This window comes from Rattus rattus, chromosome X (genome assembly GCF_011064425.1).
Source record: "Rattus rattus isolate New Zealand chromosome X, Rrattus_CSIRO_v1, whole genome shotgun sequence".
Taxonomy (NCBI): domain Eukaryota; kingdom Metazoa; phylum Chordata; class Mammalia; order Rodentia; family Muridae; genus Rattus; species Rattus rattus.
Window position 1 is genome coordinate 51,850,617 of NC_046172.1, and position 22,694 is coordinate 51,873,310.

General features: G+C 41.3%; 1 protein-coding gene across 1 annotated transcript in view; it reads left to right on the forward strand.

Moving 5' to 3' along the window:
* The window catches only part of LOC116887897 (DNA polymerase alpha catalytic subunit), a 65,916-nt gene extending 52,441 nt beyond the window's left edge, over window positions 1-13,475 (forward strand). Inside the window, exon 24 of the mRNA XM_032889375.1 lies at window positions 13,318-13,475. Coding sequence (XP_032745266.1) covers window positions 13,318-13,475 — 158 coding nt within the window. The remainder of the gene's footprint in view (window positions 1-13,317) is intronic.
* Window positions 13,476-22,694: the final 9,219 nt, after the last annotated feature.

A 22,694-nucleotide genomic window follows, 5' to 3' on the forward strand; every position in this document is an offset into this window, starting at 1 on the left:
TAGAAGGATATTGCTGAGGGAGAGGGAGGGAGGAAGAGGGAGAGGGAGGGAGGGAAAGAGAGAGAGAGGAGAGAGAGAGTGTGTGAGAGAGAGAGAGAGAGAAAAAGAAAGACATTTGAGGTGGCTACACTGCTGGCTTTGAAAATGGAAGGCGAGGCCATAGGTCAAGGAGTGCAGATGGCCCTAAAATGCTGTCAAGTCCAACAGATTCTCCTCAGTACATCCAGGACAGAATGTCAACGCCAAGCTGTGTTTTGATTTAGTAGATCTATTTCAGACTGTAACTTCCATAACTGGAAATAATCAATTGTTTTGGCTTGTCACTACATTTGTGGTAATTTGTAATTTACAAGGACTGGTTTTTAATCCATTCAGGCTACTCTGACCAAAAAAAAAAATGCCACTACGCAGTTCTTTTATACAACTTTTATTTCATAGGCTCCTGAGTCTCCATTAGCTTATGCTTTTCCTCCCAAGGCAGAAAGGCAAATAAGATCTCTTCTGAGGGGCACATCCTGATCTAATATGATGCCCCCAAGAGCTAAGCACCTCCGCAAAACCTCATAGCTTAATACTATCCCCCGAGGAGCAGGTTTCATCTCATGAAGTTTGGAGGGTGTGAACACTCCAAATCATAGCAAACTGATGAATAAAATGCACAGTTTATATGAGGTGGTATTGAGAGGTGAGCAGCCTGTATCCTGCCACCCACAGTTCACTGAATCTACACTTGCTTCTGCCTCTACTAGACTATACCTGTCTAGTAAGTGAGAGGGCTACTGTTGTCTGATATGATTGGAACTGATAGGGCTCCAGTTTTTCTCCAGAATGCCTAGTATCATCAACTTTATTTGATCTGATAAGATACCTTGTTTGGGGGATCACAAATGTTAGAAACAAATCAGTGAGGGGTACAATGTCTTTGAAAGATACAAAACAAACATAAAAAGAAGACTGTTGTGATAGGGACTCAGGCTCTGAAAGACAAACCTGTTTTTACATTCCCAATTTGAGAGCTTTGCTGAACTTTACAGCTTTTCTGAGTCAATTCTCCTCCTGCAAAACAGAGATGATAGCAGACCTCAGAACCAAGTAATCTAAGCAGGCAGAATGGTTAGCTCTCTGACTGGTAAACCACCGTCATCTCTACAGTTGGTGGAACTAAAGAACAGCTCATCACAGTTCATGCCCAAAGTCTCAGTTTATACAATCCTATCTTCCTATTGCACCATCCTGTCTTGTAGATATACAGGGAAGGAAACAAAGGTAATGTAACTTGGAGGGCAGAGGCGTTACAGAGACGCTGAAAGGAAACCAGTACAAAGGCCAGCAAAAGCAGGATCTCTCAAGAAGGAAATAAAGTAATGTCTGGAGATCCCTGGTTGGGAATTCGTTTTGTGACTCCTCTGGAGTAGATTCTTGTCCTTTCTCCTTAAAACTAAAAATGACCCATTGAAGGTTTTAGCTTCTGTGGTGGCCAATGAGAATGGACTTCCATAAGCTCACACATGTTTGCCTTGCTTGGCCCCAGTTAGTAGAACTGCTTGAGAAAGATTAGAGGTGTATTCTTTTGTTAAAGGAGATGCGCCACTGAGGTTGACTTCTGAAGTTTCGCGCTCGCATGCCAGATAGTCTCTCTCATCTTCTTTGCCTGTATGCCTGCTGCTCTGTTGCCTGCCTGTATCCATGCTTCCTGTCATAAACGCGACCAACTTCAAAGCTGTAAGCAAGCCCTCAATTAAATGCTTTCTCTTAGAAGGGTTTCCTGAGTCATGGCGCCTCTTCGTTAAATAGCACTGGCTAAGGCAGAAGTTGGTACCAGGCACTGGGATATTGTTCTACGAGTCTGACCATGCTGTTTGTTGGAAGAATAAAGAAGACTTTGGGACTTTGAAGTAGAAAATCAGTTGTACACTTTTAGCGGGAATTAATGAGATCCTAGTAGGAGCATAAGACAGTGGTACTGAGGCCGTGAACTGTACAGCCCAGCTCAAGAGGTCTAAAGAAGAAAAATACACAGCTGCCTAGGAGACCATTTTGTGATGTTTGGCAAAGAATGTTGCTGTCCTTGGTCCTAAAAGTCTTCTGAAGCTATATTAAAGAGTTTAAGTAAAAGGAGCTGTCAAGACAGCCTGGGACACCGCTTCACATGACATAAGCTCACTCTTCTGCAGACCTACAATGAAAAGGAGTGAGCAGGGCAAAGAGAAGTACAAATGTACAGTTTAAGGAGAAAACGAACCTAGAAATGTTATTGAGCTAAGCCCTGTGCTTCAAGCAGATGAGGTTTGAAAGAATCAAGGTTGTCGAAATAATGGAGGGTAGCCTAGGTGACCATCCAGCTAATCCTGCCAACGCATGAAAAGACAAAGGATGTCCCAGGCCCAAAACAAAATTGAAATGTAGTAAATGTAATTAAAGGATGCCAGAGCTAGGAGCCAGCCTTGCAAGTAGAAGAACTTGAGAGTTTTCGAGACCACGTATTCTGCTTACAGTCGAGAATATACAAACGAGGGTTGTGATTATTTATGGTAGAGCTGTCAGAGCGCAAGGTCTGTCTGTATCCTCAGTTCAAAAAAGAACCAAAAAAAAAAAAAAGAACGAGGTTGGTGGAATCTTCTCCAGTTTAAGGAAAGCCAGTGAGGCCGTGTGTGTGTAGTACGGCAGCCCTGCCTGAGGCCCAGAGAGAGGCCATTGTGTGTGGGGTCAGAGGATGAAGCCTGGGTTTTGGCCAATTTAAGATGTTTGAGACAGAGCCAGAACCCAGAAGAGCGCTTTACATGGAGGAACTTAGATAAAGAAGTGTGTTAGCAGTCAGCAAAAACCAAACGGGAAGAGAGCCATTCCCAAATCTCTTGGCTGGCCAGATGAGAACACAGGATTGAGTGCTCACCTTGATGGATTTCAGTTCATGAGTTTATTATTTCTCACCCTTTCATTCTCCTCGTGGAATGGTGGGGCCTATTCTGTGTACAGTATGTTGGATGTGCTAATAACTGCTGCCTTGACGAATGAGGCACAAGAATTGCCCTTTGAGTCTCAGGGAAGAGGCAAGGACTTTTAAACAGTGTTGAGAATGAAAGACTATGGGGACTCTGTGCTGACCACCATTTTGCACTACTGTCTGACCATGTTTATGGGACAGAGGAACATGCAGCTAGCTGAGAATAGCTCCCAGGCTCATATGTTGAATGCTTGGTTCCACCACAGGCGTGAACAAAAGTATGGTCTTGTTGCAGGAGGTGTCATTAGGGGTGGCTTGAGATTTCAAAAACCACACCAGGATAGTGTCTTCAGTCTGCTAATTATTGATCAGGGATGTGTGTTGCCACTGTCTGCACTGCCTGTCTGCTTCCCACATGATGACCAATACAGATTAACCCTCTGTGCCAAAGCAGGTCCCCAGTTAAATGCTTTTATAAGAACTGCCTTGTCATGGTGTCTGTTCACAGCTTGTAACATCTTATATTTAAAAAATTGTGAAGCATTCTAATAGGAATATTAGGAAGCACAGCTGTTGCATGTCTCACCTCACCCCCATCTCCCATTTCTACGCCACTCCCAAAGTTAAGTAAGCTGAATGTGAGGCTTCCAGTCCATGAGAACCTCAATTAGTGGACCTCGAACACAATAAAAAGAGAAGAAAATTTCAAGATAATAAGCATTTCAAAAATGTATCCATTCACATCTAAGGACATAAAATGAAGAGAGCACTTAAGCTCAGAACTATATAAACAAAGCTGGGGCATCGACTGACCTCGTGTGTCCTTCCAAAATATTCGGCTTCCAACTAGCCACCAGTGTAGTGTTAGGAAGCAGACTTTGTGTGGTTAGCTACAGAGCCCCAATCAATGGTTTACTGTCCTATTAAAGAAACCTGAAGAGTTCTTCTGTCTGCCATGTCAAGACACAAAGAGAGACTATCACAGCGTGAAGTCAGACCTGAATCTGCAAGCTCCAGACCTCGTCTCCTAGTTACCACAACCTTATACATTTCTGTTCTGCATTGGCAGTTAGTAGCCCAAATGGTCTAAGAGGAAACATACACTAATTGTATGTATAGAGTAGAGATGTTGCAGTACCAAGTAATTCCCAACCACTAGGGGGCAGAGGAAGGCGAATTGCTGCCAAATTCAAGGCTGTGCCTGGGACCAAGTAAGTAAGAGCCTATATTAGAAAAATAACATACAATAAATAAATCTAAAGAGAGAAGGGGGACTTAATAGTTGGTTTCATTTACAATTTATATGTCGTACAGGATATAAGAGATTCTTACAAGATCTGACACCTTCATGCTTCAGTCCATGCCACCACTCACAAAAGTTTCAACAGCGACTGGAAACCCTTAGTTCTTTTCATTAGTCACCATACTTAATGCTTACAGCCTATATAGTACATGTTTTCACAAGAACTATCCTGTAATGTGATTTAGAAAATTGAAATTATACTTAATAAAGGACTGGTGGGCTCTCAGACCTAATCAAGACCAAGTTCTTGGCACAAAGGAGATTAATTTGCCCTAGAGGCACAAAGAGCAGGAAATAATAGGGACAAGAGGTATAAAGGTAAGGAGGAAGAAGACCGAAGACAGGAACAAGGGTAAAGATATTTGTCCCAGAGGGATAAAGGACTGCCTCTGGATAGAGAGTGAAACAGACATGGCCCATAGGAAAACGTGGTTTATAAAGGTAAAAGAGGAAAACTCCATGTCAGGATGATAAAAAGCTAATTTTTGATTAAGGTTAATTAGGTGAGCCAAAGGTTTTGTAGGATTGGCTATCAATACTTTGATGGCTGGACCTTAGTAGGCAGCCTCAGGAGAAAGAGAAGTGTCCAAATAACTTTCATGGTTAGCTTCAGGAATATAGAAGAGGTTTTAGCAAGGCAGAGGGAATGGGGATGGGTAAGGCCCGCCAGAGCCATGTTTGCCGTGTTTGGGTACACTAGAAATTGCCCACGAAAAGCTCAGAAAAAATAAAATTGGCTTACATATTTCTGTATGTAATTTGCAAGTAAAACATTAAAGATTGTAATTATTTCAATGGTAAATATATTAGCCAAATATGAACATATTATAACAGAAAACATAAAGGAGCAGGGTTCAAAATAAATATACCAAAATTTATGTATTTATTTATTGAATTATAACAGGTTCACTATTTTACTTTGCCCAAAGAAATTATGTAGAAAAATATTCTTATTCCATTAAGTCATCCTCACATTTTGAAAAAAAGTTAAAAAATTAAAATATTTTTTTTCTAAAGAAAAAATTGTGTCATCAGATCCATTTTAATAAGGCTGACTAATGTTACTAAGTATATAACACTGTCCAATACCAAATTACAGTCAAATAAATTGCTAAGAAAAGATGATAACCCAACTATAATTTTAGCTGACAGATATAAAAGCTGAATATGACTTCCAGCCAATTTTTCTTAAGATTGTTCATTTCCATTCATCTGGCTGGAGAGTTAACCAGTTATCACCATTTCGAGCAACAATTTGGTCTTCATAAGGCCAAAGGATGAAGGTGTCAGCTCTGTAAGAACCTCTCCCTATTCGGATGATGACATTTAAACTGTAAGTGGAGCCCCACCATTACCTCCCTGCATTTCTTTTCACACCGGCACCCTTTTCTCTATTGTCTGTGCAGAAAGGAGACTTTACATGTCTGTTTCTCAGATTCATTCAAGCGTTGGCTCTTCCTGTTCTGCTTTTGAGCTCCTGCTCTGGGTCATCACCTGTGGCTCATCCTCCTTCATATTGAATATGCTGGTATGGGGCAGAGACGGTGATACGGTATCAACCTCCATGCCCTCAACCCCCTGCAAATACAACGCACAGTGTATTTAAGGCGGCTGGCCAGCTGGGGATATCTCAACGGTATGGCAAGGCCGGAAATACTTCTTAGCTAAGTGCTAAATGTGACTCCATAGTCCAAGATTCATTCTCATCTCCCCCTTCCAGGGATAGAGCACCCCTTCCTTCTAACTTGTTTGATAACACATTTTCCTCGCCTTTAGAAAAAAACCAGGGGTACATAGTAGAAACTGCCCCAATTCAACACCCTCTAGGGATCCCCTTTATGCAGTTCCCATCCCTGGCTTCTATGTAATTTTTTTCAATGGTCTGTGTTAAACAAACCTTTTGAAGACTGGTCTATTCATGGTTACTTGCTTAAGGAGCTAGGGACAGGTATATGAAAGCCTACCTTTATGGCTTGAAGTCCAATCAGGGTCCTAATTCACACTCCAGAGCTCCTAGCAGTATCACTGTGGCTGGGTCTTTTATCTGATTTCTGATTCCCTGTCCAACTTCCTTAAACATGACTTTTTAAAAATGCACTTGCATATGAGTCCTTATTTCCGGGAAAGTGACCTATAAAATGTCTTTCCACCTATTTTTTTCGGGCTTAAATGTATGAAGAATAAGTCCTTTGATGAGATAACACATTGTCCTTTCCCAGAATCCCGCCTCATCATGGCAAAATTCCATGAGGTTCTGTTGGCCTTCCTGCCTGCCTTTCTGACTCCTAGCCCCAAAACGTCTACTTTTTCCCTTCTCTTCTTTTTCTTTCAGGTGTTAAGGAGGCTTTCTATGGTATCTTCTAAAGTTCACCTCCTCTTGGTGTAGCTGCCCTCCATGCCAGCTTAACTCAACTGCATGTCGTTTCTCTCACTTCAGTTCCAACTTCTTCCTTCCAAGTAGCTGCTTTGCAGCCTGGGCCTCTGTCCTGAGGATCTTTAAACACTAATAAAATTGCTTGAACTTGCTTTTTGAATCCATTCTAATTTATTAATGAGCCTAAGAACCCCAAGAGGGTACTCCAATTTCTCCAGTAAGACATGGTATTCTGATTGGAATCCCCAAAATTTCAAAGCTAACAGTAAAGGATGGATTTTGGAAGAAAGATAAGAAATGCTTTGGATGAAACAGAAAAATCGGAAAAAGATGGGGGGTCATAAAAAACAAGCACATTATGGCAACAGAGATTGGGGCTTTGACTTGGGTTTTAGAAAGGATATGTTAAGCTAATGTCCATTTATTTTAAGAGTTGATTTAAATATCTTCCAGGAGGGAAGCAAGAGGTTAATTCATAAAACCAGAAGTTTAAAAACAAGTTTTAAGTCTTAGAAAAATGTTTTTTTTGTTTTATTGTTGTTTGTTTTTTTTTGCCTAAAAGTGGAGAAGGACATTTTACACTTTTTAGCTTTTTTTTCTAAAAAAGTTCTGGATTTTTGTTTCTTTTCCTTTCCATTGCAGTGTGTGTCTACCTTGTTGTTTTCTGGGAATTGTTTTCTGGTCAATGATGTCTGTATGACTCTAGGGCTGCACCTAGGTGTCCTAATTGAGGTCACTAAAAACAGGAAGCGCAAGTACTTGAGACTCAGTAAATGTTGAGGTAAGGTGAGTCATTACTGTGGACAAGATTAGGGAAAGTCTGTGGTTAGAGTCTCTGCTAACTGTAAAGGAATCTTCACAGACTATAGAATACAGCCATCCTTCGGCCAGTATCAAATGGAAATTGACTCAACACTTGTGGGTATGCAAATCTCTTGTATAAAATCCTAAAGCATCTGCACAGAACTTACATATGGTCCTTTCGTATAGTTTAAGACGCCTCTTCTTCTTTAGAATGCCTGATAAAAAGAGAATGTTGGGGAAAATAGATGCCACTGAATTATTTTGTGAATAATGGCAACGGGGAAAAGTATGCAATGCCCATGCAGAACAATTTTTCCAAAATACTTTCTACTCAGAAGCTATAGAATGTCAGAATGTGGAACCCAGAGATACAGAAGGGGTGAATGTATTGGGGTTCTTGGCATTTGGAGAATAATGAGGAAAAAAACACCCTTTGATAATTTCAGACCAAAAGTAAGGGTACACGATACAGACGAAACTATAGCATTCTGCAGAGGGGTTGCTTAAAACAAGGCCAAGTCTAGTAGGCAGGTCAAGATCAGCTCCTTGTAACAACTGGGCACAGGTAATTTGTTGAACCCATGCCTAGCTGTGATTTTAGAAATTGTGTTGGCCCATCGTCTGTTGGATTGGCTTGCAAGTAGCCATATTTTCTATTGACAAAATTCCCCTCCTTACCTTCTTTTTAAACTTAGTATTGATTCTTTGTGAATTTCATGTTATGTACCCAAAACCCACTCAGCCTCCATCCTCTGCCCTTGTAACCTCCTGCTCAAAAAAAGAAAACAAAAAGCAAAATTAAGAAAAAAAATCTCACCATGGAAGCTGTGCAGGTATAGAAAATCCTTTTACCCAAACAGCTTTGTTTGTAAAATGTTAATTGCAGTGAGTCATTGGTCTGGTTTGAGGCCTCTGCCACACTATCAATACTGGATCCTCACCCAGATCCTCAGATATCCTGTTGTCATGCAGTTTTGGATTAGCAGGGCTGGCTGTTCATGTGCTTCAGCAGTTCATAGATAGGGTAGATGTTGGGGTGATCTGTAGTGGGAAATATTTAAAAAGGATACACCACCCCATGCTAGCTCTGGCTACTCTCAAGCCCCAGAGGCAGTCTTGCCATCTCCATGGCTAGCTCCAGCAGCCACCGACCACCCATCTCGCTAAGTTCCCATGGCAGTCAGCTGCCATGCCAGCCCCATGCAATGACCGACCATCGCACAGTTAGCTGTTCACAAATCCCTGTAACCTGGCAAAATCAAAACTCTAGAGGCTTGTAATTTATCAATCAGATTTATATCACTAAATTCTCACACCACAAAATGTCCACACAATAAACTCAGAGCCAAATGATATTGATATAAACTGCCCACCTAGATAAGACATATTGTCCTGTAATTATCCATCCCATATATATATATATATTCATATATATATATTCATAGCTACCTGTGGCTATTTAAAGCCACACAGATCTGGGCCATCCATCTTCCTCCATCTTCTTTCCTTCTCTTCTCCATAATGTCTGTTCTGTCTCTAAAATTCTCATTCCACCTTTCTTTTTTACTTCCCAATCATAGGCCTTGCCATATCTTGTGCCTGCCCACTCCTGCATATAGACATCAACTCACATTTCCTCCTTTTGTCCAATGAAAAGGATCTTTTCTCTCAAATATAATTGAGCATAACTATTACCATTTGTAATTTATAAATTAAAGATACACCTAACACCCAGTCTATCATTTTTGTCAATTAAATAGAACACTTTGTTATCTGTCCTAACTTAAGAAGGCTTATAATTTCATATGTTATGTCTTAGTTTAGCTTGGATATTATCTGAAAACTATCCTCTCAAATAACTTTTCTCAATGTTAAATAGCCTGGGTAAGCTATGAGACTATAATTAGTCTTCAACCCATGAGAAATCCGAGAACAACCAATATTATCTGAAAATATAGGAAGCCTAACACGGATTCCAGAACTGAGACAAGTTGTAGAAACAGCTGCCTACCTATATGGCCCCAGTATGCCAGGAAGTTGGAGCATCAGTCTTCAGCCTTCTGGCCCAGGATAACCTGACAGACCTTTGTAATGCAGAATTTGAAGGACTGATTATTCTGACTTGGCAGAGATTATCAGTCAACTATTCTGCATAGTGTGTCCTTTTTCTGGACAGTATTTTGTCTGTAGATGAAGTAGGCAATTTCTGCCCAGTGGCTACCTAGCCACAATGTATAACCTCACCTGGAGGGAGTTGCTCAGTTCGTACTTTGAATCCACAAAAGGGGAGCTGTTAGGAGCAGCTATGTCTCAACAAATGATAAATAACATTAAATGTCACATTCTATGGATTTCTGACGGTTTTGAAAACTACCTATGTAAAGTAATCTGGACTGTTGTCCATTAACTACTCTCAGCTATTTCTAATAAAATGTCTTGAAAACACCCTAACTGTAAACTCAGAACCATGAATTTGCTCTCTGGCCCTTGACTCATATGCTTAATCACCTCAGATCAGTTTGTAATGGCAATTATAGAAGGACTGGGTCCAAGCCTTGTATTTTTAAAATTTTTGTAACAATAGAGGAAATTTATGCCAATGAAAAGCCTGATTCTGCATCAAAACAAATTCTGTACCAATGTGAGAAATTATAACTTCAACTTAGTAACAATTATAAGGATTTCTACCAAATGAGATTATGGCTGTACAATCAATTTTAACTAATTCCTCCCTGTTAAATTATGACCATTTCTAAATTCCTCAGAAAAACAACCTTAGAATAACCACCTTTAGCGCCCCAAAATCCAGGGAATTGGGGCAATGTCTCTTCAATGGCTTCTTCAAGATATACATAGGCATTGAGATATCTAGAAGGGGGAGTGGGGTGGGCAGGGGAAGTTGGCCACACCGACTATTGTTGTAGTCTCTGATGTCTGTCCTGACTGGATCTGGCTGAAAGTCCCTCGGGAGTTCAAGCAGGTCAGTTCAGCATGTCTGAGGATGAGACTCACCAAAGATGTACATTTTGTAATATATAAATCTCAAAAAAATATTTAAGTATCATCAGGATATCTGTATGGGTTGTGTCAGTCTGTGTAGGTTATATTGACTGGTTAGGATGAAATTCTGTTCCTTTTTTATATTCTCCTCAATCTAGTTCTTCGGGGGTCTCCCTCTATCAAATCTGACCCATATAGCTCTGGAAGGTGTCCAGAGTCTAATCACATTTTCTAGAAGCACAAAGACAAAATCTTTTTCACAAATCAGCATATCCTTCAGCTGGGAAGCATGAAAGCTTGTATCTTGTATTCTCTCCCAGAGAAATAATATAGCCACGAAACCCAAAAATCACTCCCGTTTTGAAAAATTAAGACAATCTAAAACAAATGAAGTAAACTAAAATACTGTATGAACCTATTCTTAGGCTTTTTCTGTTCTGTCATGTCAGGAAATTAGCCCAAAATTCCCGTGGTATCCACCAACAAAGAATGTGAGTTTCCTGTAGACTTCAATAAACCATCTATCTATCTATGCTGTCTACCTGGAGATACTTCTATTTATTAATAACTTTTTCTACCAGGCAAATATTACTGCTCTCTACTTGGAGTCAGTGACTAATTTTCCCTGTCCTAGTTCCAAACTGCGGGTAAAATTCCCAGTGTGATACAGACAAAACCCGTATATAAATCTATCCAAAAAGCAAATAAACCAGCCTTTAAATTAAAACATACACCAATCAACATCTGCTAAGGAAACAGGCAGCTTCCATTCTCCAGCTCTCTGACTCAGCAGCCTGCATTTTTCACAGCATGGAACCTCAGAGCAAACTCATTAAGGATGCAGCACTTGGAATTCTTACTCCAGGGGATGAACACACAGGTAATCTCTATTTGCAAATCCAAAATTACCAGGCTCTCAGAGGGAAGGAGAAGTTCAGCACAAATCTTACTTGTATGGTTTAGAGATATTGTGATAGTTAATTTTTCATTGCTGTGAAGAGACACCATAATCAAAACAACTTAGAGAAGAAAGAGTTTATTAGGGTTTATAGTTACAGAGTGTTAGATTCCATGACCATCATGGCAAGGAGCATAGCAGCATGGAGGAAAACATGGCACTGAAGCCATAGCTAAGACCTTACATCCATAAAGGAGAGGGAGAGAGGGAAAGAGGGAGAGAAGAAGAGAGGGAGAGAGGGAGGGAGGGAGGGAGGGAGGGAGGGAGGGAGGGAGAAAAGAAGAGGGGGAGAGGGGGAGAGGGGGAGAGAGGGAGAAGGAGAGGCTAACTGGAAATGTTGTAGGTTTTAGAAACTTCAAAGCCTACCACAAGTGACATGTCTCCTCTAGCAAGACCACACCTCCCAATTCTTCCCAAACAGTTCCACCAACTAAGGACCAAACGTTCAATTATATGAGCCTATGGGGACTATCCTCATTCAAGCTACCACAGTCAGACACACTCAATAAAGGCTGGAAACCTCTCCAAATCTCAATCTTCAGATATCATCAGTCAGTGGCCAACTTTAAGCAGGATTTTCAAAGGTAAATATTAAAGATAGGATTATTAATGCTTATCTGCACATATTCCAATCAGAAAACATTCATTGTCATGTTTTCTTTATTTAGGCCACCGTGGAAACAACGGATAGTTCTATAAATGATTTATCAATCTGAAGGAAATAGTTTATTTCTCCTCTGATAGTATATAGGAACTTTGCTCCTTGAATTACTCTTATCTTTTCTGGGGGAAAGGAATTGTCAAAATGTGGTCTGTAGATTAAGCACAGCCTGTGCATGATTTTGGAAACAAAGTTTTATTGGAACATATTACTGAAAAATACACATTCATTCTCATGTTTTTATAGCTGCTTTCACTTTAAAGTGTAGATTTGAAGAGTTCAAACAGAGACTATATGGTTCTAAGCCTAATGTATTTACTATCTGACTTATTAGAGGAAAAGTTTGTCAATCCTATGTCCAACTACAAAAGGTGCAAATAATCTATTTTTGTATAATGCTCTCATGTGTGTTCTTCCAAACATGTGCTTTTCTTATATAATATAGTATCCATTCAATAAGGTAAAAACATTGTGTAAGATCACTTAAGTGATAATTAACTTTTTAATCATATTATTCATATAAGTGACTTACCTGTTTCCAGTACACAAAATTGTCACTCTGAAAAATATACCCTCCAATAAAACAAAAAGCTGGTGCTTCTGTGACGAAATGTGAAAATGCTTATACCTTCCTAAGCTTTTAAAATGGGTTCTTTGATTGAATGGGAGGATCCAACCAGTTCCAGAGCTCATTAACCAGAGAAAAGCATGACAATTATATCGATTTGACATGTGTGGGACCGTGAAAGGTAGCTTGAAACCCAAGAAACATGAAGGAACGAGGTCTTTTTCACTCCACCCCGGGCACCAGGCCCTGGGTCACTAGCTGTAGTCCCCCCTCACAGATCGTGGGCCATCAGTCATGTAGGCAATAAACCCAAGCCTCCACAGGTTGAGGATTCTGATCTGGTCACATAGTCTCAAAGATAGATCTCCATTTTAATGAGGAAATAAACAGCCTGAGGGGCCTAGGCCAATGCTTTTTCTTCCTAGGCACTCCTCCCTGCAAAGTGTGGCTTCAACCTCAGGCCTATGAGAAGTAGGTATGGTTTATTCATCCAATTTCTCGTCATGTACAATAAATGCCTAAAGCCACATGGGCTGCCTCTTTCATTGGGATCTGCCGCCATCTGGGTCTCTTGTAAAAGGCTTTTGCACCCCAGCCAGGCTGCCACTCAAGCCCAGCACAAGCCAAACAGCCACGTCAAGCACTCTCTCCTTGACAGCAGCTGAGCCCTTTTTTCCACCTCTGACCCATTCCTGTTCTTCCAAGGCATCCAGCGGCACCTGATGGAGAGCCTGGAGAACCAGACAGCCCTGCCTGATGGCCTGTACTCACAGTCACCTCTGCAGTCCCATGCCCAGCCTGCACTCTCCCCACACTGGAGTGGTGTCCTGGGCCGGAATTACAGCCCACCACCCACCCAGTGATGGCTACAGTGTGGGTAAGGGCAGCCAACCCTGTGTCCTACCTCCAATGGCCAGCTCTCACGGCAGTGTACAGTAGACATCGTGGACCCAACCCTACAGACAAGTATAGAAAGATCTTCATAAGACAGTCTGAAGAAATGAACAAAACTTGAAGTTTAGGAATGTTGCTGAGATATACATGCAGGGGAGTGGAAGATAAATAGCCTTGCAGTGTGCTATTAAGATTGATTGCAGCTCAAGTTACCAGTTTCTAGTGACCAAAGCTATTTTCCAGACTTGATATATGAAGACACGTCTCCCTAAAGAATTTTTATGGCAGCCATTTCTTGGACAATTACAGGATTTGAGAGCATCTGTGGGAACAGAGCCAGAGGCTGGTGGGAAAACTTTGGAGTGCTAGGATTTGAGCTGGGCCTTTTGAATCCAGGAATCTAGAAATGCATCGCTGAGTCCATCCCTTGGACTGTAAGGTTTATATGGTAACAATAGGAACAAGACTGAATTAGAAACAGGCTTTTTGGCTATTATGGACCATGCAGAAGTGTGTGGGTTGCTTGAACCCTCCTGGCTTTACTTTGTCAAATTTGAGGATCCCAAGATGCTGCTGATGCTGTCTCACGAGTTAGGATGGAAGAACAGGCATGGCTGGTGGGTGGAACTGTTGAATGGGTGAAAAGAGAGGTCGGATGGTAGGCCACTCCCTCTTGGGGTCGCGTCCTTCAAAGATTACCACAGGAAGAGGAGGAGTCTCCTCTTGACATGAATCCCTGGAAGAAGTGGGAGGCTTTTCCTGAAGCCCGGGCAAGAGGTTCTAGAGATAGAAGAAAGGTCTCTGTCTCGAGAGAGAAATCACAAGCGGTCTCAATCCTTCTCTAGGTCTCGTAGCCAATCTAGGTCAAATGAAAGGAAATAAAAGACCAGTTTGCAAAAGTGGTGTACAGGAAATAACTTCATGTGATGGGAGTATGTACAGGAAATTAAGTTTTACATTTGAGAGTTCATAAGCTTGGTAAATACAAGATGTTTTAGCTGTTCAAATTGTTTTGTCTCTTGGAACAGGACACACAAACGTATGTAATTCTCTATGGTTTAAATGGACTACATGAGGCATGTATATCAAGAAATTGTTACTTTACAATGTTCCCTAAGCAAGATTGAATTTTCTTTGAATTTTAGTTTTTCATAGGTTGAAATAAACCTAGATCCTGCCTCCCCCCAAAAAAGATTTTTTTTTCTTTTCTTTTTTTCTGAGCTGGGAAAAAAGATTTTTTATGGCATACCCAGGAATAGCATACCAATTTGTTATCCAATACCAAAGGAACGTTCTGAAAACATGCAAACAACATTATATGGACTAAGCAGGATATATATGGGAAACATATATAGATTTAGAAAGAAAGCATGTTATGGGGGAGGGTATATGAGTGTGTTTGGAGGGAAGAAAGGGAGGAGAGAAACAACAGAATTACTATATAATCTCAAAAATTAAATTATTTTAAAATCATCTCTATGGCTTGCTGCACGTAAGGAAAAATAGGTCATATGGCTCCTCTTGAAGTTATAGTTCTTCAAGTGATTTTAGCTGAAAAAATGGACATATTTTGAGAGAGCACATCCTTCCTCTTTTTCTACTACAGTACCAAGATATTAGAAGAAACGTAAATCATGGGGAAATTTGCCACCCTTCTTGGTTCTGGAGGGTGTCACTCACTGCTAAAGTACTTGCCTCACCTGTGCAAGACCCTGAGTTCCATCCCAGCACCTCCAGAAAACATAAGGGATCACAAGGGGCTATGACCAGAAGTGGTAGAATGAGTCTAAGGAAATGCAAACAAAAGGAAGAATCTTCTAAGGCATTTCTGACAACATAAGTAAACCACTGCACTGTAGAAGCAAACATATCTCATCCATTCATTTCTGTCATTCATTCACTCAGGAAAAAAAATCTATTAACTTGTTATATACAAATATCTGTTGGCATGTCCTAGCTGTTATGGCAAAGGAATTGGATCTTATTGTGGTTTGAATAAGAAATGTCCCCATAAGCTTATGCATTTGAACCTTTGACATCCAGTCGGTGATGCTGTTTGAGGGAAGTTATGAACCCTTTAGGAGGTTTAGCTTCACTGGAAGATGTCCAGTAGAATGGGCTTTGAAAGTTCTTAGCTTTCCCCCACTTCCTGCTCACTCTCCTTCCTGTGTGAGTAAAGATGTGATCCAGCTTTCTGCTCCTACCTCTATGCTATGCCATGCCTTCCCTACCATTACGGACTCTAATGCTCTGAAACCATAAAACAAACAAAAAAAGACTTTTTCTGTAAGTTGTTTTTTACAGGATGATGAAATTTCATCACAGGAAAAAATATAGATATTAGAGAAATAGCACTCAGGGATAAAGTAGCATCATGTTTAATGGAGTAGAGTCAGATTACCCGGATTCAAATTCTGGCTCTGCTATTTACTGTTGTGTTCCTTTGAACAACTTAACTCTGAGACTCCATTCTCTAATCTATAGACTTAATACCTCATTTCAAGTGAACCAGCGCTAACTCAGACAACCACATGGATAAATGCCAAACAAAAAGAAGCCAATCAAAAGAATCTATTCCCGCTCACTCTCCTTCCTGTGTGAGTGAAGATGTGATCAGCCAGCTTTCTGCTTCTACCTCTATGCTATGCCTTGCCTTCCCTCTATGCTATGTCATGCATGTGGTGACCATGCTTATACGAAATTCAAAAACAAACAAAATAAAATTTATGGTGTCAGAAGCCAGAATAGCAATTACCCCTGTAGGAGACAATGGTGTAATTTCTAGAAGGAAACATGAAGGGAACTTTAGGATCATAATTTTTTATGTATAAGTAAGTGTCTGCGTATATGCTACATGAGTGGTTAAGTACAGAGGCCTGAAGGGGTGTCAGAATGTGTAAATTTGTGGGGTATATATAGCTCCACATTTGGGAAATGTTGCATAAGCTATGTAACCATCAGAGTATAAGGAATGAGTATATATACTTGCTTAAAGATTTTATACGTGAAATCTAGGCTCATATACATCTTTTTTAATTGGATATTTCTTTATTTACATTTCAAATGTTATTCCCTTTCCTGGTTTCCTGTCCATAAGTTCCCATCCCCTCCAACTCCCCTTCTTCTATAAGGGTGTTTCGCTCCTCATTCACCCCCAATTACCGCCTCCAGGCTCATATACATCTTAATGGGGCAATATAAAAAGACATTGACCTAATTCCTCCACACTGGGCCTGTATCTCATAGTTACTAGTATTAAATGATTAATGTGGTAGTCTCCAAAATCAAAACTACGGCAGCACTATGTTCCTTCCAAAATCTATAGGGAGGCTCTTCTTAGCTTCTGATGTTTACCTACAACCCTTGGTTCCTCGGCTTGTGCATGAATCACTTTGGTCACATGGCCACCTTCCTGTATCTTCAATTTGCTTTCTTTTATGCTTTTCAGTTTCTATGTCTGGGTTCCCCACTGTGATGAGGATACCAGCCATATTGAACTAGGGCTCATCTTAATAGCCTTATTTTATATAAATTACCTTTGCCAAGATCTTATTTCAAATAATGCCAATTTCTGAGGTGAAAGGGTAGGATTTCAATATACCCCTGTTTTAAATTTATTTTATATTTTATTTTCCTTCTTGGTATTATTATTATTATTATTATCTTTTTTTTTTTACAGTCCAGTCATTATCTTCCTCCAGGTCCACCCTCTGACTGTTACTAATCCCATACCTCTTCCCTGCTTCTTCCACACTCCCTGGGGCCTCCACTCTCTTGAGGGTTAGGTGCATCTTCTCTGACTGAGTTCAGACCCAGCAGTCCTCTGCTGTATATGTGTTGGGGGTCTCATATCAACTGGTGTATGTGGCCTGATTGGTGGCTCCGTGTCTAAGAGATCTCGGGGGTCCAGGTGAGTTGAGACTGCTAGTCTGCCTATGGGGTTGCCCTCCTCCTCAGCTTCTTCCTGCTTTCCCTTAATTCAACCACAAGGGTCCCTGACTTGGTTGGGTGTAAATATCTGCATCTGACTCTCAGCTACTTGTTGGGCCTCTCAGAGCGCAGCCATGATAAGAACCTGTCTATAAGCACACCATAGACTCGGTAATAGTGTCAGGCCTTGGGGCCTCCCCTTGAGATGGATCCCAATTTGGGCCTGTCATTGGACCTCCTTTCCCTCAGTCTCTTCTCCATTTTTGACCCTGAAGTTTTTTTAGACAGGAACAATTATGGGTCAGTGCTTTTGACTGTGGGATGGCAACCCCATCTCTCTGCTTGATGTACTATCTTTCTACTGGAGGTGGACTCTACAAGTTTCCTCTCCCCGCTGTAGGGCATTTCATCTAAGGTACCTCCCTTTGAGTCCTGAGAATCTCTCACCTCCTAGGTCTCTGGTACATTCTAGAGGGTTCCCCCACCTCCTACATCATGAGGTTGCCTGTTTCCACTCTTTCTGCTGGCCCTCAGGGCTTCACTCCTGTTTCCCCATCCCCCAATACCTGATCATGTTCCCCTTTTCCCCTTCCTGTTCCCTTTCCCATCCAGGTCCCTCCCTCCCTCTGCCCTCTCCCTGTGACTGCTTTCTTCTCCCTCCCAAGTGGGATTGAGGAATCCTCACTTGGGCCCTTCAGCTTGTTAATCTTCTTAGTCCTGGGTATTCTGTACTTTTTTGGCTAATATCCACTGTGGATCAAGGACCTCAAAATAAAACCAGATACACTGAATCTAATAGAAGAAAAAATGAGAAAGAGCCTCGAACTCACTGACATGCCAGGGGTGGGTGTGGGTGTGGATGTGGGGGTTTGGAGATTTCCTAAACAGAACTCCAATGGCTCACACTCTAAGATCAAGGATTGATAAATGGGACCTCATGAAACTGGAAAGCTTCTGTAAGGCAAAGAACATAGTCAATAAGACATATTGCTAACCTACAGATTGGGAAAAAAAATCTTCACTATCCCCACATCAGATAGAGGGCTAATATCAAAAATATATAAAGAACTCCAGAAGCTAACCACCAAAACAAGCAAACAATATGATACAATACAATACAATACAATACAATACAATACAATACAATACAATACAATCAAAAAATTGGGTATAAGCTATACCTCTCTTGGGCATATACCCAAAAGATGCCCCAACATATAAAAAAGACACGTGCTCCACTATGTTCATCGCAGCCTTATTTATAATAGCCAGAAGCTGGAAAGAACCCAGATGCCCTTCAACAGAGGAATGGATACAGAATATGTGGTACATCTACACAATGGAATATTATCAGCTATGAAAACAATGACGGGTTGGGGATTTAGCTCAGCGGTAGAGCGCTTGCCTAGGAAGTTGCAAAAGGCCCCAGGTTCGGGTCCCCAGCTCCAAAAAAAAAAAAAAAACAATGACTTTATGAAATTCATAGGCAAATGGTTGGAACTGGAAAATATCATCCTGAGTGATGTAACCCAATCACAGAAAGACATATATGGTATGCACTCATTGATAAGTGGCTATTAGCCCAAATGCTTGAATTACCCTAGATGCCTAGAACAAATGAAACTCAAGATAGATGATCAAAATGTGAATTCTTCACTCCTTCTTTAAAAGGGGAAGAAGAATACCCTTGGCAGGGAAGAGAGAGGCAAAGATTAAACAGGAGACTGAAGGAACACCCATTCAGAGCCTGCCCCACATGTGGCCCATACATATACAGCCACCCAATTAGACAAGATGGATGAAGCAAAGAAGTGGCAGACCACAGGAGCCAGATGTAGATTCTCCTGAGAGACACAGCCAGAATACAGCAAATACAGAGGCGAATGCCAGCAGCAAACCACTGAACTGAGAATAGGGACCCTGAAGGAATCAGAGAAAGAACTGGAAGAGCTTGAAGGGGCTCGACCCCATATGTACAACAATGCTAAGCAACCAGAGCTTCCAGGGACTAAGCCACTACCTAAAGACTATACATGGACTGACCCTGGACTCTGACCTCATAGGTAGCAATGAATATCCTAGTAAGAGCACCAGTGGAAGGGGAAGCCCTGGGTCCTGCTAAGACTGAACCCCCAGTGAACTAGACTGTTGGGGGGAGGGCGGCAATGGGGGGAGGGTTGGGAGGGGAACACCCATAAGGAAGGGGAGGGGAGGGGGATGTTTGCCCGGAAACCGGGAAAGGGAATAACACTCGAAATGTATATAAGAAATACTCAAGTTAATAAAAAAAAAATAGGGACAGTAAAAAAAAAATGGGGTATAGAACTAAGCAGAGAGTTCAGAACAGAGGAATCTCAAATGACTGAGAAGCACTTACAGAAATGTTCAAAGTCCTTAGTCATCAGGGAAATGCAAATCAAAACGACCCTGAGATTCCACCTCACACCAGTGAGAATGGCTAAGATCAAAAACTCAGGTGACAACAGATGCTGGTGAGGATGTGGAGAAGGAGGAACACTCCTCCATTGTTGGTGGGATTGCAGACTGGTAAAACCATTCTGGAAATCAGTCTGGAGGTTCCTCAGAAAATTGGACATTGAACTACCTGAGGATCCAGCTATACCTCTCTTGGGCATATACCCAAAAGATGCCCCAACATATAAAAAAGACATGTGCTCCACTATGTTCATTGCAGCCTTATTTATAATAGCCAGAAGCTGGAAAGAACCCAGATGCCCTTCAACAGATGAATGGATACAGAAAGTGTGGTTCATTTACACAATGAAATACTACACAGCTATTAAGATGAGGCCATCATGAGTTTTTCAGGAAAATGAAGGGAACTAGAAAATATCATCATGAGTGAGGTAACTCAGACCCAAAATGACATTTTATTTTTATTTTATGTACATCGGTGATTTGACAGCATGTATGTCTGTGTGAGGGTGTCAGAGCCCTTGGAACAGGAGTTACAGACAGTTGTGAACCACCATGTGGGTGCTGGGAATTGAACCCAGCTCCTCTGGAAAAGCAGCGAGTACTTAATCACTGAACCATTACTCTAGCCCCTCAACATACCTCTGTTTAATATATGTTTAACAACAGTAATCCCTAACAGGTACCATATCATTTTAATACTAGATGAAATAGATTGTTTGCAAAGAAGGCCACAATAGTTCTTCCTGTGTTTTATATTCATGTCTCTTTGATAATGTGCCTTCTACCTTTCACTCTATCTTACTATCCTTGGGCCTTTTCACGAATAAATCTGAGGTGGGTTGCTGCTCAGTAACCACTAGCATCTCTTGCTGAGCATGTAAATGAGACCATCTTAGACCATGCAGGCCCAGTGAGCCCTCTGCATGCTAGTACTGCAGCTGCATGTGTAACCTCAGACAAGGCCAGTAGAACGTACCAGTTGAGCCCATCCAAAATGATGGTTGGTAGCATCAAGAACAAATAAAATGTTTGCTTCATATTATACTAAATTGTGTGATAATTTCTTATCCAAAAAGAAATGGTTGGTATGGTAAATCTGGTATCAGAAGCCTAGGTCTGGTTTTTAGTAGCAAAAATTTAACCTAGCCTTTTCTTTTTATTTATTTATTTTTTTTTATTAACTTGATTATTTCTTATATACATTTCGAGTGTTATTCCCTTTCCCGGTTTCCGGGCAAACATCCCCCTCCCCCTCCTCCCCTTCTTTATGGGTGTTCCCCTCCCCATCCTCCCCTCATTGCAGCCCTCCCCCCAACAATCTAGTTCACTGGGGGTTCAGTCTTAGCAGGACCCAGGGCCCTTCCACTGGTGCTCTTACTAGGATATTCATTGCTACCTATGAGGTCGGAGTCCAGGGTCAGTCCATGTATATAGTCTTTAGGTAGTGGCTTAGTCCCTGGAAGCTCTGGTTGGTTGGCATTGTTATTCATAAGGGGTCTCGAGCCCCTTCAAGCTCTTCCAGTCCTTTCTCTGATTCCTTCAATGGGGGTCCCGTTCTCAGTTCAGTGGTTTAATGATGGCATTCACCTATGTATTTGCAGCTAGAAAGCTCTCTTAGGAGTCTAATTTTTCACTTTCGACCGTCTGTCATCTCAGAAATGGTGCAGGTAGTGCATTAAGTACAGCCGTTGAGTCTCTGAAGAGTACCTGAAAAGGGAAAACATCTCCAACCTGCAGGCCAGGGGGCTTGAGAAATATCAAGGATGCTCTAAATATCTGAAGAACCCAATGTAGACGGCACGAGACCCTTGTGCTTACAAATAAGCACTATGGGGACAAGGAATGTTAAGCATACAGCTGTCTCCTCAAGGAGAATCGAGTTTGCTTGTTTTTCCCACCCAGAAAGCTAGGAATAGATGTAGTTAGTAGCCTCGTGATTTGTGTCAAGCCATGCCTGAATCTCCCAGAAAATTATGTTTGTTCATCTCAGACTTTTCCTCCCTAGACCTTTATCTTGAGCGTTGTTTCTCAGTCAATAAAACCCTTCCTTATGGGAGATTTACAACAGCCTAAGTACCTTCTGTGCTCTATGTAGGGCCAGGCCACTACTCACTTTTGCAAACCTTAATGTTTATCTCAGTCATTCTCCCTAGACCCTTACATTGAGCACTAGTTCTGAGGCAATGGAACCCATCTTTATGGAAGAGGCCACATGCACTTTGTAAAGAGTTTCAATGTAAACATGTCTTTAGCTTTGCTGTGCACACACGATTGAGTTAATTGTCATCAGAAAACTTTTCTCTAAAATTGTGCTGTGCTTAAATATGGCTAAACTAAACCATGCTGGGTCAGAGTCTAGAAGTTTGAACCAACACTGGCTAACTAAATCATGTTGAACCAGATTTCCTTCTTGCCTCTCATGGGCTGTTACTCCCCTGGCTCTGATGTTTGCAGAGATCCCCACAGATAAAACTAAGATAAAGGTAGTCCAAAGGGCTAGTTTCCAAAAGAGTGCATGATGATTCCACTGAGAGATATTTCAGTCTAGATAGTTACTGGTTCCTGAGTCAACACCTTAGCTCTGGAAAGACAGAGAACTGATTTTAACTACTACTCTAATTCAAACCCTCATTCGCCTTCTAAATTCATTGGTGGTCATTTATTTTAACTGGGTACCACTTGATACAAAATGAAAGATGATGAAGGCTGGAGAGATGGCTCAGTGGTTAAGAGCACCGGCTGCTTTTCCAAAGGTTCTGAGTTCAATTCCCAGCAACCACATGGTGGCTCACAACCATCTGTAATGGAATCCGATGTCC